The sequence below is a fragment of the Zalophus californianus genome, chromosome 15, assembly GCF_009762305.2.
Source record: "Zalophus californianus isolate mZalCal1 chromosome 15, mZalCal1.pri.v2, whole genome shotgun sequence".
Taxonomy (NCBI): domain Eukaryota; kingdom Metazoa; phylum Chordata; class Mammalia; order Carnivora; family Otariidae; genus Zalophus; species Zalophus californianus.
This window is the reverse complement of record NC_045609.1, coordinates 73,206,201-73,222,146: the sequence shown is the minus strand read 5'-3', so window position 1 is coordinate 73,222,146 and position 15,946 is coordinate 73,206,201. Positions and strand designations below refer to the sequence as shown.

The 15,946-nt window shown below is 30.7% G+C and overlaps 1 protein-coding gene across 1 annotated transcript in view; it reads right to left on the bottom strand.

Annotated features, from left to right (window-relative positions):
• ATRNL1 (attractin like 1) overlaps nt 1-15,946 on the bottom strand; it is an 891,320-nt gene that overhangs the window by 583,907 nt on the left and 291,467 nt on the right. The window contains 1 exon segment of the mRNA XM_027596871.2: nt 9,328-9,380. Within this exon segment, the coding sequence (XP_027452672.2) occupies nt 9,328-9,380 (53 nt within the window).

Genomic DNA, 15,946 nt, shown 5'->3' with positions numbered 1-15,946 from the left:
TTTAATTTTTAAAAAATATTTTATTTATTTATTTGTCAGAGAGAAAGAGGGAGAGAGAGCACAAACAGAGGGAACAGCAGGCAAAGGGAGAAGCAGCTCCCTGCTGAGCAAGGAGTCTGATGCATTACTTGATCCCAGGACCCTGGGATGATGACCTGACCTGAAGGCAGACACTTAACTGACTGAGACAACCAGGTGTCCCCAAGAGTAATTTTTATCAGCTATTTTTAACTTTTTCATAATTGTGCTATATTGCCCTTTATTTTAAAATATGCTAAAATGTTAATAATTCTGAAATAAACATCTAAAAATACTGGTTTATAAGCTTAAGGAAATTTAAGAAAAATACTGATGAATCAAAGAATAAGCTAAAATGCCAACCATGTGGTTAATTTATGTTTTGTCAGATAATCCTCAATCCAACATGTCTTCAATCCTGGAAACAAAAGAATTTAGATTCTCTGTGTTCATCAGGGTCACTTCTCTATTTGCAGATGGACCAGCCAGATTCTGTTCAAATAGCTATTTATACTAAATGATTAAAAAGTCATAGAAAATACTAACAAAATACAGTATATTTAGCTTAAAATGGGTATCCATATTTTAGAACAAAACATAGAATAATTACATTAAGTACAAGGTTAATTTAAGTTTTAATTTCTTTCATTGCTTTGTATGACATAGCATTTTAAGTAATTAAATTGAGTTTGATTTTTGTAACTTACAGCTATAATAACATTTATTAGAAATATTATCTCATATACCAAACAAAAGAAAAACTCAAATCCTTAAATAATATGCTTAAAAAATATTTCAGTCCAAAACATAAACATTAATAAACATTAAATATATCAATAATAACTAAAGAGTTTATAGTAGGATGAATGGATATTTATTTTTTTTGATAATATAAACTAATGTAAGATGTGATGAGTGGTAGAAGTGAGCACTGAATATAAAAGTAGTAATTAAATTCCTTACTCTTAAAGGAGAAAGTGTTTTATTATCATCACAAAATTTATCCTGAACTCTAAATGGCAATAGAAGAAATTCAAAATAAAAACAGTAATTTTCAAGAATACAAGGTAAAATAAGCCAAAATATGTTAGATTACTTGGAAATATACTAAAACAATAACTAGTAGTTTGGACATTACATGTCCTTAAATAATTAATGTAGTAGTAGCATAAAGTTGATGATTGTAGTTAGTGACTTCCTGTACTCTGAAACATATTATCTATATAACATTTTCATAGTCCAGTCTTTCATTTTGTGTTTAAAATTTTCTGTTATAACTGTTATAATTAAAAAGAAAGCATTTAAGAAAAAAAAAGAAACTACACTACTGTGACAACTATTTTTCATATTTGCCAAAATAAATTGAGAAATTCAATGTTTACAAGGACCAAAGGACAAATCACTGCTAGGAACTTTATTTTTTGTTCCAGTTAAGGAATGACCACTTTCCAATGCATTCAGGTTTTGGTTTTTAAACTGAAATTTAAAAAACTACGAAGACTGTCTATAGGATACAACTGCTGGTATATTACTTTCAATTAAGTTAACACCACACTGCACTCAATTGCTTTAAGCTACAGTGTGTGCCTGCATTTTACTTGAATCTTTAAAATCAGAATAGTTTCCATTAACACTATTACAAGAACTACTGACCTTTTCTTTTTTAAAACACCGTTTCTTTCAAATGCTATTGAGTTTTAAAGGACTCATAACAAATGACAAGCCTGCCATCTAGTGCTTTATGACTATTCCTTTCACATTTTTAAGAGAGTGGGAGTCCTATATAATCTAGAGGTGGGCTCTCCAATATGGTAGCCGCTATATACCTGTGGCTATTGAAATGTGACTGATTTGAATTGAGATTGCTATAAGGTTAGAATACAAATTGTATTTCGGACTTAGTTTAAAAAAAAAACTAAGAAAAAGATATCTCATTGATGATTTTTATACTGTTACATATTAAACTGAAATTTCAGCTATGTTGAGTAAAATAAAATAGACTATTAAAATTAATTTTACCTGTTTCCTTTAAGCTTTTTAATGTAGTTAGTAGAAAATTTAAAATTACATATGTGGTTCACATTATATTTATATTGGACAGCACTGATCTAGAAGGAAAGTTATCTTAGTCTTAAACATAAAAGATTTAAATAGTATATTTCTTATTTTTTTTAAAAAAAGTAGAATATAACTTAGACACGTCCATAATTGTAACTAGTTACTCCTTTGGGACACAATAAAAGCTAAAGATTAAAAAAGGATCAAAGAGGAATTTCTAATTTTTAAAATCACACAAAAATATGCCCCCCCAAAATCCAGAATGTTTAAAAGAAGAAAAACAAAATTAATGTGGGAAAGTTAGAGAATAAAGATAATTTATGAGACAATTTGAGCATCAGTAAGGTTAATAATAGCAAATGAATTTAAACATAATAAATATGTATGAGTCCATAAGTTTATGATAAAAAGAAATCTTGTCATGTTTGAGAAATATTGAGCAAATAATTCTTTACTTTGAAAACTGGCAAATAAAAACAACTAATATCACATTTATCATGCCTTTCCTATATAAACTGTAGCAATGAGTAACCAAGTATCTAATGAGATGAAATTTATTTTTATAGAAGTTTTCTAATCAAGAAATAAGGAATTAAAATATCACAGTTTTACAACCCCTAATCAATTATAATCTAAACATTGAGCATCACTGTCTGCTATGAACTATGTAGAAAATAATGTTAATAAGAAACAATAGGGACGCCTGGGTGGCTCAGTCATTAAGCGTCTGCCTTCGGTTCAGGTCATGGTCCCAGGGTCCTGGGATCGAGCCCCGCATGGGGCTCCCTGCTCAGCGGGAAGCCTGCTTCTCCCTCTCCCACTCCCCCTGCTTGTGTTCCCTCTCTCGCTGTCTCTCTCTCTGTCAAATAAATAAAATCTTAAAAAAAAAACAATAACAATTAAAAGTATATAAGAGAAGGAAATTACTACAGACAAATCCTAAAATTGATGAACTAGAAAACAAAATCAGTGGAAAGGATGAATAAACCCAAAGGCCATGCTATAATATGGCAAAGAGAGAAGGAGAGAAAACTATCAATAAAAAAGCACAAGACCCCAAAATTTTGTTTCTATTTAGCTAATCTTTGAAGTTTACTTAATATTTTTTAACTATTCCTATTTTAAAAGAGGTCTTCAATCTTCTCAAACTTATTTTTAAAAGCTATCACCATAGTTACTCAGTATGAAAATAGAAAAGAAAAGCTAAAACATTGCAGTCAAAGGTCATTTCATTATAAAAAATGTAAGAGTATAGTTTGCATTCATCCATACTGAAAATAATCCTAAATATAATATAAACAAGCAACAGTTAGCACTGTCCCAAATAATAATGTGCCATGCCCAGGTTTGGTTTACCCCAGAATTAAAAGATACTTAACATTAGAAAACCTATTAATACAACTTCACACTTAATAAGGTAAAGGAAAAAGTCATTCTTGATGAAATTTTGTAGCAGATTAATGTAGATAATAATTTTTTAACTTGATAAAGGAAATATTCTATAAGTTACAGCAAACTCTCTACTTGATGGTGGTGTCTACTACCATCACTTTGACTCAGTACTTAGAGATCCCAACCATCCCAGTATGGGGCTAAAAAAACTGGAAAGATATAAGTATTGTTACCCCAGCATTCTTTTGCTTACGTTTTGATAGTAAATGTTTTTACATCCCTTTACATTCAATCTTCATGTGTCTTTAGGTCTGAAGTAAGTCTCTTACAGGCAACATATAAATGGGCTTGGCTTTTTTATCCATTTAGTCACCCTCTGTCTTGATTGGAGCATTTAGTCCATTTCTATTTAAAGTAATTATTGATAGGTAATGTACTTATTGCCAATTTGTTACTCGTTTTACAGTTGTTTTTGTGTTCTTCTCTATTCCTTTCTTCTCTTACTCTCTTCCCTTGCGATTTGATAGTGTTTTTAGTGTTATACTTGGATTCCTTTCTCTTTATTTCCTGTGTATCTGTTATAGGTTTTTGATTTGTGGTTATCGCTAAGTTCATATATATAACATCTTGTGCATATAGCAGTCTATAGTAAATTGATGGTCACTTAAGTTTGAACCCATTCTAAAAATGCTACATTTTTACTCCCCTCCCCATGTTTTATGTATATGATGTCATACTTCACATTTTTTTTATTTTATGAATTCCTTGGCTGATTTTTATAAACATAATTGATTTTTCAGCTTCTTTGCTCTAATATTCACACTGGTATTGTAAGTTATTGATCTACTACTTTTATTATATGTTTGTATTTACCTGTGAAATTTTTTTCTTTCATAATTTTCTTACTACAAATTATGGCCTTTTCTTTACACTCAAAAAATTTCCTTTAATCTTTTTTGTAAGGTTAGTTTACTGGTGATGAACTCCTTTAGCTTTTCTTTGAGAAATTCTTTTTTGTTTTTTTTTTTTTTTTGTGTGTGTGTGTTTTGTTTGGGAAACTCCTTATCTCTCCTTCAATTCTGATAGGTAGAGCATTCTTGTTTGCAGCTTTTTTCCCTTTTAATATTTAGAATATATCACACTACTCCCTTCTGGCCTTTAAAGTCACTGCTGAAAAATCAGCTAATAGCCTTAGGGGTTCTTCCTTGTATGTAGCTGTTTTTCTCTGTTGCTTTTAAATCTTTTTGTCATTTTATGTATCTTGCTGTGGACCTCCTTGGGTTAATTTTGGTTGTGGGGAGGTAACAATACTTATATTGAACAGAACAGACTTATATTGAACAAAATAGACTTTAAAACAAAAATTGTAACAAGAGACAAAGAGGGACACTACACAATCATAGAACAATCCAAAAAGAGTATATACCAATTGTAAATATCTATGTACCCAACATCGGAGGATTTAAATATATAAAGCAACTATTAACAGATATAAAGGAAGAAATTAACAATAATACAATAATAGTAGAGGACTGTAACACCCCACTTACATCAATGGATAGATCATCCAGACAAAAAAATCAGTAAGGAAACAGTGGCTTTGAATGATTCATTAGATCAGATCAACCTAACAGATATATTCAGAACATCATCCAACAACAGTAGAATACACATTCTTTTCAAATGTACATGGAATATTATCCAGAACAGATTACATGTTAGACCATAAAACAAGTCTCAATAAATTCAAAAGGACTGAAATCATATCACGCATCTTTCCAAACACAAGAGTATGAAACTAGAAATTAATCACAAGAAAAAATCTGGAAAGAACAGAAATACATGGAGACCAAATAACATGCTACTAAACAATGAATGGATCAACTAAGAAATCAAAGAGGAAATAAAAAAATACATGAAGACAAATGAAAAGAAAAACACAATGATCCAAAACCTTGGGATGCAACAAAAGCTGTTCTAAGAGGGAATTTTATAGCAATACAAGCCTACCTCAAGAAGCAAGAAAAATCTCAGATAAGCGACCTAACCTTATACCAAAGGAGCTAGAAAAAGAACAAATGAAGCTAAAGCCAGTAGAAGGAAGGAAATAAAAAGATTAGAGCAGAAACAAATGAAATAAAGACTAAAAGAATGAAATTAGGAGCTAGTTCTTTGAAAAGATAAAATTGATAAACCTTTAGCAAGACTCATGAAGAAAAAGAGAGGGCTCATAAATAAAATAAGAAATTAAAGAGGAATTAGGTAGGGTATGTGCTATGGTGAGTGCTGTGAATTGTGTAAGACTGATGAATCACAGATCTGTACTTCTGAAAAAATAATGCAACATATGTTAAGAAAAAAGAAAAAGAAGAAGATAGCAGGAGGGGAAGAATGAAGGGGAGTTAGTCAGAGGGGGAGATGAACCATGAGAGACGATAGATTCTGAAAACCAAACTGAGGGTTCTAGAGGGGAGGAGGGTGGGGGGATGGGTTAGTCTGGTGATCGTATTAAAGAGGGCACATTCTGCGTGGAGCACTGGGTGTTATGCACAAACAATGAATCATGGAACACTACATCAAAAACTAATGATGTAATGTATGGTGATTAACATAAAAATAAAAAATTTAAAAAAGAAATTAAAGAGGAGAAATAATCAATACCACAGAAATACAAAGGATTATGAATATTAAGAAAAATTATATACAAACAAATTGGACAACCTAGAAGACATCAATTCCTAGAAACACATGACCCTCCAAAACTGAATCAGGGAGAAATAGAAAATTTGAGAAGAGTGATTACAAGCAAAAAACTGAATCTGTAATCAAAAAACTCCCAACAAAAAAACTGGATAGAAGGGAATAAAACAGTTTTTATTTGTATGTAATATAAATTAATTGTATTTAAAAACCAAACATATCTGTAAATAATTAGACCTAATAAGAGTTCATTAAGGTTAATGAATATCAGATTAATGTACTAAAATGAATTTAATTTTTATATATCAAACATAAGTAGAAAATGTAATTTTAAAAGATACTATTTAAATAGCAACAAAAGTATCAGGAAATTTAGTATTTTACATATCTAACAAAACATGTGCAGGACATGGACACATGAAATTGAGCTCAACATTATCAGTCATGAGAAAAATACAAATTAAGACCACAAGCTACTACTACACATACTCTAGAATAGCTATAATCAAAAAGACAGACAATATTAAGTGTTGGTGAGGATGCAGAATTATTGAAGCATCTATAAATTTCTAGTAGGAATGTAAAATGGCACAGGTATATTGTAAAATCATTTGGCAGTTACTTAAAAAGTTAAACATACGTTTATCATACAACCCAGCAATTCTACTTCTAGGAATCTACCCAAAGGAAATGGAATCATATGTCTATACAAAGACCATATGAATGTTCATATCAGCATTTTTCATAACAGCCAAAGGCTAGATAGAATCCCAATGTTCATCTACTGATGAACAACAAAAAAAGTGGTATATCCACATGTTGTAGCATTCATTACTTTTAAAAACTAAAATTGCTATACTAACAAAGTAAAATAGAAACACCTTGTGATCATCTTAATTGATACAGAAAAACTATATGACATACACAAACACCCATTCTAGTAGGACTAGAAGAGAATTTCTTCAACTTGATAAAGGCATCTAGGAAAAACCTACATCATACTTAATAGTGAAAGACTGAATGTTTTCCCTCTAAAATCAACAACAACAGTAGAACGTTTCCATGCTCATCACATCTTTTCACATGGTACTAGAGGTAGTAGCCAATGCAATAAGACAAGAAAAAGAAATAAAAGCCATCCTTAGAAGAAAGAAAAAATTCAAATTCCATAATTGCAAAACACATTATTGTCTGCATTAAAATATAATGGAATCTACAAAAAAAAGGTACTACAACTAATAACTAAATTTAACAAAGCTGAAGGATACAAAATCAACATAAAAATCAATTGTAGTTTTACTATACAGACACAATTAAAAATTTATTAAAAAATACTATTTACAACAGCAGCAAAAATAAAAAATTTGTAGGGAGAAATCTGACAAAAACTATGAAAGACCTACATAGTGAAAAATACCAAATATTGTTGAGAATAAATTTTAAAATAATTAAGTTAAAAGAAGAGATATATATATTCATGGGTCAGAAGACTCACTATGGTTAAGATATCAATTCCCACCAAGTTGTTCTATAAATTAAACACAATCTCAATCCAAATCCGAGCATGTATTTTGGTAAAAACTGACAAGAGGGTTCTAAAATTCATATGTAAACACAAAAGAAATGGAACCCAAAGCCAAAACAAGTTTGTAAAAGAATGAAATTGGAGAATAAATGCTACATAATTCCAAAACTTATTATGAAACTACAGTAGTTCTAACAGTGCTATTTTGGTATAAAAGTAGGCAAATTAATTAACAGAACATAACAGATTCCAGAAATAGCCTTTACACTCTTTTTTTTTTTTAAGATTTTATTTATTTATTTGAGAGAGAGAGAGAACAAGTGGAGGGTGGTGGGGGAGGGACAAGCAGACTGCACGGTGAATGCAGAGCCTGATATAGGGATCAATCTCACGACCATGAAATCATGAGATCATGAGATCATGACCGTGAGCCTAAGCCATGAGTCAGGCACTTAACCAACTGAGCCACCCCGGTGCCCCAGCCTTTACACTCTTATAAATGGGCAACTGATTTTCAACAAAGGTGTAAAAGCAATTCATTGGTTAAAAGAAAGTCTTTAAACAAACTGTGCTAGAATATTTGGATACCCATATGGAGAAAAAATTGATCCATCTCTTGAAATATATACAAATATTAACTCAAAATCAACTGCATTCTTAATTAGAAAACATAAAAATAGAAAACTTCTAAAAGAAAATGGGAAAATCTTTGTGATCTTAGGTTAGGCTAAGATTTCTCAAAAGAACAGATGGATAAATTGAACTTCATCTTCATTAAAAACTCCTCTTCAAAAAAAAATACTCCTAATAGAGTGAAAATATAAGTCACAAAACTAAAAAAAAATATTTACAAATCATATGTCACATAAAATATTTGTATCTGTAATACATAAAGTACTCTGAAAACTCAATAATGAAAACAATCCAGTTTTTAAAGTGGACAACAGATTTAAACACATTTCATCAAATAAAAAAAAGAGAGAGAGCAAATAATCATGTGAACAAATGTTTAACATCATCTCTCATTAGAGAAATGTAAATAAAAAGACATTACACACCTATTAGGACAGATAATATTAAAAAGACTAACCATATAAAATATTGAGAGATTTGGAGAACTGAAACTCATACACTCCTGGTGGGAATGTAAAATGATATAACCATTTGAAAATTGTTTCTTAAAAGGTTAAACATACATCTAACATATGATCACTCCCCAGTGAAAGTATCTTTCAGTAAAAAATCAACACAGCTTTTTAGTGATGACCAAAATTGCCCCCTGCAAAAATCTATCTCAAAATTCTAATCATTCAAAATTTAATCAAAATGAAAAGATCACATTAAATCCAGCTGAGATTATTCAAGTCCTATTTTTGTTTCCATGTCCAGAATAAGATCTATTTCTATGTCACTCTTCAAGAGTAGAAAAAAATGCACCAAATGTAATTTTTAAAATACAGCAAAAAGACTGCTTTTCTTAGCAACATATATGGAATTGTATTGTAAGATTTAAGAAATAAAAATGGTAACAGATTAATGACATCAGCATGCAAGATGAATTTTATTATCTGCAAAATCACCTAAGACTAAAAATATAAACTAGCTATTTAAAATGAAAAAGCAAAAGTACTTACAATAACATGTTCCTCTAAGTGGATTACCAACATAGCGATTTTCAGAGTCGCATCTGTAGAAATAAAAAACTCATTTACTACTGAGCAAAATTCAAAACCTTCGTATTTTTTCTTCAAGCAAAACAATAATTAAACTCTACATTAAAACATCTTAAAAACTATACCATTAATCAAATTTTTAAAAACAAATCTTCAAAATAATTAATGTAGAAAGCCAATATTTGAGCACGAGTAGAGAAAAGAAACAGTGAAGACAAATAGTCACACACACAAGATGATAAAGGGGAATGTCACAAGACAGATGGGGTAAGACTAGGAATTTGGGGGTATATATTCTTCCTTAATATTATGAAAGGAAATTGAAATTCTTGATAAAGCTATAGAGATAATTCTAGGTGAAGGAAGAAAATTTGGGGAATTTATAAATCTACATCATTTTCTTCTGGTATTCTTTGAAATATAATTCATTTTTCCCTGGTTTCTACACAATGATTCTATATTTTAAAAAAGATCTCCCCAATTGTGTAATAAAGAAAAGTTTTTTCTGAATTGTCCAACTCTAAATTCAGTAGCTCAAACTCTGAATTTATGTAAGCAGATTATAAAAAATGGAAGAACATAAGAGCATTCCAAATCATGAATTCTAAGTTAAATTAAATTCTTCAAAATTATGGTTAATTATAGCAGTGGGAGAAGATCATAAATGTTCTCAAAATTTCTGAAGTTCACATTTTTATATGTTTCCAGAATTCAATTAAAATGAGAGTGCCTAACAGAGATACAGCTTGATTTCACATTATGTTTTTTCACTGGAACACCCTCCAAAATAAATTATTATAAAATGATATACACCAGGCTAACTGCATAAAGTGACTAAGTATTTAAAGTATATGTAAAAGTTTAAAAGATGACAAATACCTTCCAAAATGTCTTTAGTTTTAATAGCATTAATCAGAACACAGGAATAATTTTTATATATATTTTTTAATTAATAAAAGGCCAGACAGTTGAGAATAATAAGCTAAATAATCAGGTTACATTCTGAGTGCATTTTTGAGCCATGTGTTCCTAGTGTTTTTATTCATGAGTTGAAGAGTAAATCTTTTTCTACACTAACTGCAAAATTAAAGTTGAAATATAATAGCCAATTATACCACTAACTTTATTCTCTGTGAAACAATGAAACTTTGGGGGTTAGTTTCCTGTAACCTCCCCAAATCAACTTTCAAAATGTGTGATATATAGTTTTCTAGCTGTAGAAAATGATCATACTCATTATTGCTGGGTTAAGCACTTCAGGTTCTCTACTATTTCTATATTTTGTTCCTTCATTTAAGCTCACCTCCATAAACCCCATCACTTTGTACCAAATATATACATACTCTGAAGGACTGATTTACAATACTTTTATAATTCCTTTTTCTGTCACAAAAAATATGACTTGTGCCAAATGGATATCTCAATACTACTTTTATTTTTGTAAAAGAGTTTATTTATTTATTTGAGAGAGAGCACAAGCAGGGAGAGCAGCAGAGGAAGAGGGAGAAGCAGGTTCCCCACTGAGCAGGGAGCCCAAACTGGGGCTCAATCTCAGGACCCCAGGATCATGACCTAAGCTAAAGGCAGATATTTAACTGATTGAGCCATGCAGGCTCCCCTCAATACTACTTTTAGAATAGGAAAATATTCAAAATAATAGTGCCTGCATTGTTATGCATGATATTCCCTGCATATCATATTTGTCTAAATAAATGGCTTTCAAAGTACCATAGCAATCTAAAATGACTTTGACAAACGTTAAGGATTTCAAGTACTTTTTAATTAATCTATATGTTGACTTTAAGAGCTTTGGATACAAACCTATATTCCCACATGGAAGTTACACAGTATTTATTCTGGTTGATAATATTAAGTTTATTCAAATTATTTAATATCATATTGGAATAGAAGTTATTGTAATATGTTACCTTCAACATAATATAATTTTTATGAGGCCATGGTTAAAATTTTATTTTCTCCAAGCTACAAATTATCTCAGGAGGATGAAATTATATGCTCTTGTTTAGGAAGTAATTTTTGCTACGTTTCATTACTCAAGCCCAGAATTTTAATGGAAATAAGGAATTAATACCACCTTGTTAAGAACTAAGCTGAGGGGCACCTGGGTGGTTAAGTGGCTGACTTGGTTTCAGCTCAGGTCATAATCTTATGGTAGTGAGATGGAGCCCCATGATGGGCTCTGTGCTCAGCTCAGAGTCTGCTTCAGATTCTCCTTCCCTCCCCCCCCCCGGAGCCTCCCATGCTCATGTGCTCAAGTGCTTGCACACACTCTCTCACTCTCTCTAAAATAAATAAGTAAATAAAACCTTACTTAAAAAAAAAAGAATTAAGCTGAGAGGCTTTATAGAGTTCTTGAAGGAGTCCAATATAGAATTATATTCTCTTTTAAATTTTCAAACTCAAAAAAGCAAATCAGAATATGTTGTCTAAAGATCTTTATATTAATAAGTATTGAGACAATTTTGAATGCATTAAAAGTATTTTCAAAATGTATAATTATGAGCAGAGTTTAAACATCAATTTTTAGTAATTTAATTTCAGCTATCATCTAAAAAACCATTAGTGCCTGCAAATAACTAAGGAAATAAATAGTTCCAAAGGAAATATAATGAAACTTTAGGCAAAAAACTCATCCTGCAAACCCAAAAGTAGGCATAAATATATGCAAATACATTCCTTATTTTTCATTGGGACATCTCAACGTCATCAGGATGGCAGTTAATTTGAAAGGTAATTTTCAATTTTACCAAATAAAAATTCCAATAAGTTGATTTTAATGTTCACATGCAGAAGTAAACATATAATAGCCCAAGTAGCCATTGAAAGATGAATGTATAAGGAAGATATGGTATGTGTACACAATGGAATATAATTCAGCCATAAAGAATGATACCTTACCATTTTCAACAACATGTATAGACCTATAAAGTATAATACTAAGTGAAATAACTCAGAAAAAAAACAAATACCATATGATGTGGAATTTAAGAAACAAAACAAACAAGCAAAGGAAAAAGAGAGAAAAACCAATAAATAAACTCTTTTAACTACAGAGAACAAACTGATGGTTACCAGAGGGGAGGAATGTAGGGGGATGGATGAAATAGGTGATGGGGATTAAACAGTGCACTTATCATGATGAGCACTTAAATAATGTACAGAATTGTTGAATCACTATATTGTATACCTGCAACTGATAAAACAATGTATGTTAACTATACTGAAATTAAAATTAAAAATTTAATTTAAAAAAAAACAGTGAAAAGGAAGAGCTTTGAGGGGAACTAGACTTAAAAGATATTAAAACATATTCAAGGTCTATACGATTAAAATAGTGTAGTATCAGTACATTGATTGAAAGACCAAAGGTACAGAATAGCAATTCCAGGAACAGGCTCAACTATCATATACTAAAAATCTAGCATATCATATGATAAAAGTGGTATTTTAAATGATCAAGGTAAAGTCTTTTTCACAAATGGTATTCAGACAACTGGATAGCCATTTGGAAAAATATAAAATCAGATCCAGTCCTCACACTATACACATACAAAAAACTCTAAATGGATCAGATATCCTAGCATACAAAATAAAATTTTAAACAATTAGAAGAAAAAATTGCATGATAACACAGGTATACTGAAAGGCATGGTAAAAAGAAATGTCATTAGTAAAATCAAAAGATAGGACAAATTGTGAGAACACTGACAATATATGTGAGCTAAAAGGGCTAAAATCCTTAATTTATAAAGAACTCTTTAATAAGGGAAGAACAATTCCATAGAAAAACTGGCAAAAGCCATAAATAGACAATTCACAAAAAATTATATAACAATCGTCTTAAATATATGAAAAGATGTTCAACTTCACTTTTAAACAGGGAAATATGAGCTAAAACTATACTAAGATGCCACTTCTCCTTCATCAGATTGTCAAAATTCCAAAATTATAGCAATATGCTCTGCTTATGAGACTGGGCAAACAGTGCGCTTATACAGTTATGAGCTGGTGGGAATACAAAATGAGAAAATCCCTATGGAGGAAAATTTAGCAATATCTAACAAAACTACGTGAGCATTTATTCTTCAACCCAACAATCCCACTTATAGGAACTTGGAAGTACACCACCAGCAATATGAAAATATATGAGCACAAGTTTATTTACTGCAGCATCATTTATAATTACAAAATATTGTAAACAATCTAAAGGTCCATGCACACAAGATTTGTTAAATAAACTACAGTACATAAACACAATGGCATATCATACATCTGTAAATAAAACCAAACAAAAAGATAATGAAGATCTTTATGACCTAATATAGATACATATCTCGGATATGTTACCTTTTGTGTAAGAAGGAAAAGAATGAATGTATGTGTATATGTGTGTATATATATATACACACACACATACATGTAAGAAATATATGCATGTATATAAAACATATATAGAGATATATAGACATATGAATCACAGGAAGGATAAACAAGAAAACAATGAAGTCAGTTACCTACTGGAGGAGAAAGGAGGAAATGGGAACTAATCTCTCTGAGTATATTTTTAAGTAATTTTGTCTTTTGAAAGAATGTCAATGTTCAACATATTCCAAAATATATACATTATTAAACCAATTAAGAATGAGAAAGAGGAAAAAAACCTTAAAACAGAAACTAAAAGAAATGAATCTAATGAATTTCAAATGAATACTATTTAGCCACCCTGAAGGGAAAAGAAGGAAGGGAGGGAGGAGAGTAGGAGAGGAGAGGTGAGGAGGAACAGAAAAGGAAGTAAGGGAGGAAGGGAGGAAGGGAAGAAAGAAAAAAGAAGAGGGACCATTCCAAATAACTTCTTAACGCAGTATCTGACTATATATCCTCAAGCCTGAGCAGAGTAGGGTGGAGGAGTCAAACTTTGAAATCTTTTTAGGTTTGCTTATTAAAGTGATATAAACAAAGCAATTTTGAAAGTATTTCTTGTATTACAGAATTGAGCAAATAAAGAATGTATTAATGTCATTGGAAGCCAGTGTTCTCACTGAGGAAGAGACAGGGATATTAAACTGGAAAAGGTCCAAAAGAACCTTAGAGGGATATATTGGAATTGGAAGTCTGGGTATGAAGTATTGTTTTCTAAAATATGTATATGTGTGTATATGCATACACATGAACACATGTACATGTATATATGTACTTATTTGTACATATAAATATTTCCTAGTTCTGTTCACTGAATAGTCCACTAAGTTAAGACAGCAAAGAGCATATTTAGCACCAAGATATTAGCCTCTAATATAACTCTTCATTACAAGGAATCAGAGTTCTATAAAAATATTTTTTTTAAGATTTTATTTATTTATTCATAAAAGACAGAGAGAGAGAGAGGCAGAGGGAGAAGTAGGCTCCCCGCTGAGCAGGGAGCCTGACGCAGGACTCAATCCTAGGACCTGGGATCACAACCCGAGCCGAAGGCAGAAGGCCAACCATCTGAGCCACCCAGGTGCCCTAAAAATATTTTTAAAATGGCTGATCTGAGGCAGGACAGGTATAAGATGAGCCTGGAACATCTTATATGAGAAAGTAATGAAGTATTCACAAAATGATGGGTATATGTCACAAAAATACAAGTGAGCTTTAAGTAGCTCCCACCGGCCAAATCTGTAACAAGATGAGTGCTAAGTGATTAAGTATAACAGTAATTTATAAATCACTGGAGAAAACAGGAATTCATGAGTTCATCCCAATAATAAAAAAATGGTGGAGAAGGAAGAGCTCTTATTAAAAGCACAAATTTAAGAACTCACTGGTAAATGTAGAGGAAGTATGGGAATTGGTAATCATCATAGTAAAGATAGAGACCAGACAAGAATAATAAATTTTTTCTTCTTATAAATAGGTCATATCCTATAAGACAAATTTGTCTCATGTCTAATTCACTCAAAAAAGAAAAAAGAAAAGAAAAGAAAGAAAGAATTCAGGTCTACTTATCATATCTCTAATCAAAATCCAAGATCTTGCATTCAAATAGCAGAGTCACCACCCATGGAAAAATATATTCATTACAAGGAATGAAATAAATGAAATCTCAAGTAAATATATAAATGTATATGTGTAAAAATTTATAAATATATGTATAAATGTATCACCTATACCTAATGCTGTGCTACGCAACTGAATGATCTTCCCATCTCATTTCCCACATATCAAAATCAATTGATAAAACCATTTATGCAAATCTATTACAAATATAATCAGCTGATATATTGAAATGTTTGGCACAGCCATCACAGATTTTAATGTAACCTATATAATAATGTGATTGGGAATCAAGGTTATCATAACCTACCAATTTCATTGTAGACCTCATACATAAATGAAACTAAAATATCAGAATGGAGTACCTCACAATTATTTTCAACAAAAGGAGAGAGCAATATTACGAAGAAAATTCTAAATTCTTTCTTACTAAAATTTTACATATATGAATGTAAAATAATCAGATTAAGAAAAAATGTTTTAAGGAATGTTTTACTTTCTATTATTTTAAAGATTATTTATT